General features: G+C 54.3%; 1 protein-coding gene across 2 annotated transcripts; it reads left to right on the top strand.

The window, feature by feature from the left end:
* Positions 1-23: 23 nt before the first annotated feature.
* Positions 24-1,310, top strand: LOC127752022 (uncharacterized). 2 transcript variants are annotated; one of them, XM_052276480.1, is made up of 3 exons: positions 24-345; positions 562-807; positions 890-1,310. In XM_052276480.1, the coding sequence occupies exons 2-3, from the start codon at positions 768-770 to the stop codon at positions 1,258-1,260; spliced, it is 411 nt and encodes a 136-aa protein (XP_052132440.1). In that variant the 5' UTR covers positions 24-345; positions 562-767; the 3' UTR covers positions 1,261-1,310. The 2 variants fall into 2 exon arrangements, with proteins under 2 accessions (XP_052132440.1, XP_052132439.1); XM_052276479.1 differs by having other exon boundaries at positions 24-807.
* The last annotated feature ends 138 nt before the right edge of the window (positions 1,311-1,448 follow it).

The following is a 1,448-nucleotide window of genomic DNA, read 5'->3' as shown; positions in this document are numbered from 1 at the left end:
CAGTTACGTTTAAATATAGACTTATTACACCTTAAAAGAACCGCAATGAATCAACTTTGAATGAAATAGAGATCTTTTTCTAAATTTAATTCGCATTTCGATTTAAAACTAAAAATAGCTGCTTTTTGACGGACTTTTCCAGTTTCAATCCTGTATCACCTTATGGGAGCTGATTGCGTCTCAAAAATTTGACCTGAGTTCTGAGAACCAAAGATTTTAGGCCTGGGCATGGGGCATAGTGAAACCACCCGGGTGGAAGGATCTTTAGTTAGACTGTAGTTTGGACTGTAGTGTTCAAACTGCAGTCTTCAAACTGCAGTTGCAGAGGAGAAAAAAAAAAGAGAAGTGAGTATAGTTAATACATTAGTTTGGCAATTGAGTTTTCAGATATTTTATTATGCTACTTTTTCTGTAGTTTTCCACACCAGTTTCGTACTGCAGTTTTGAGACAATTTTGAGACCAATTTGCTATCGAGTTTCCGACAATAGTATGAAGTTGTCCTGAAAGTTGTATTTGCATCTGCATTGCAACTGACACATTAACTGTAATTCTGACGCCAGTCCTGCAGATAACAAGTGACTCCGAGAGCGACGACGAGAGCGTTACGTCCTGGTTGACCCTCGACGAGACCGGTAGCAGCAGCCCGGGGAGCAGCAGCGGCGAGAGCGTGATCCCGCCCACACCGGAGCTTCCGCCCGCCGTCCCGCTGCCGCCCCCAGACACCGCCGGCCCGTCCTGGGCGCAGAGCCCCGTCTCGCAGGTGAAGATGTCCTGGTTTAGGCCCGGCGCCCCGCCATGCGACTCCTGTAGGTATAGGGGGAGGAGCACCCGAGGGAGCCCCCAATCCGAATACAGCCAATTGATGTATTGCGTTGTCTGTACTTGCAGCTCCTGACGCAGCCTCGCCGCCAGCCCCCCGTCGGTGCCCGAGGCCAGTAGTGCAGGACTTGCTGTCGAGCCCAACGCCCCACTCTCCAGCACTCGACGACCCGGACCCGTGGGGCTGCCAGGCATGCAGCTCCCCGGGCACACTCTGTCCGCTTTGCGAGACCTGGGCCCTGGAGGAGGTCCGGGCGGAGAGGGCCTTCAGCAACCTGCAGGACCAGGAGGCCGAGGAGGAGCGCCTCGACCGGCAAGCACTTGAGACCACCTTCTGGCAGGGGCGTCAGTCAGAGAACGCCGAGGCCGCGGAACACGACGGGCACCTCAACGAGGAGGCCTGCGAGTCGCATCACAAGGCCCAACTGGAAAGCCCATAGATCGGACCCGTTGAGCAATTGTGCAGCAGAGTCTGAATAAAGTTGGTGATGGTCAAAAGTAAAGCTGCATTATTATCCCCGCATCCCGTAGTGTAGGAGCAAGGGAGGCAGACCGCCGCCAAGCCGCGGGCGAGAGACAGCCGGTACGCTGAGGACGCAGCCCAGCTGTGAGGGGAGGCGGGCGGGGG

This window comes from Frankliniella occidentalis, unplaced genomic scaffold, assembly GCF_000697945.3.
Source record: "Frankliniella occidentalis isolate FOCC.00 unplaced genomic scaffold, Focc_3.1 Scaffold3077, whole genome shotgun sequence".
Classification (NCBI taxonomy): domain Eukaryota; kingdom Metazoa; phylum Arthropoda; class Insecta; order Thysanoptera; family Thripidae; genus Frankliniella; species Frankliniella occidentalis.
Note: the sequence above shows the minus strand (reverse complement) of the source record. Positions and strands in the feature narration are given on the sequence as shown.

Excerpts from the sequence above, each read along its gene's own strand:
- LOC127752022 (XM_052276480.1), top strand. The coding sequence starts at position 768 with ATGTCCTGGTTTAGGCCCGGCGCCCCGCCATGCGACTCCT. Across the intron at positions 808-889 it reads CGCCCCGCCATGCGACTCCT|CTCCTGACGCAGCCTCGCCG; the intron begins GTAGGTATAGGG and ends CTGTACTTGCAG.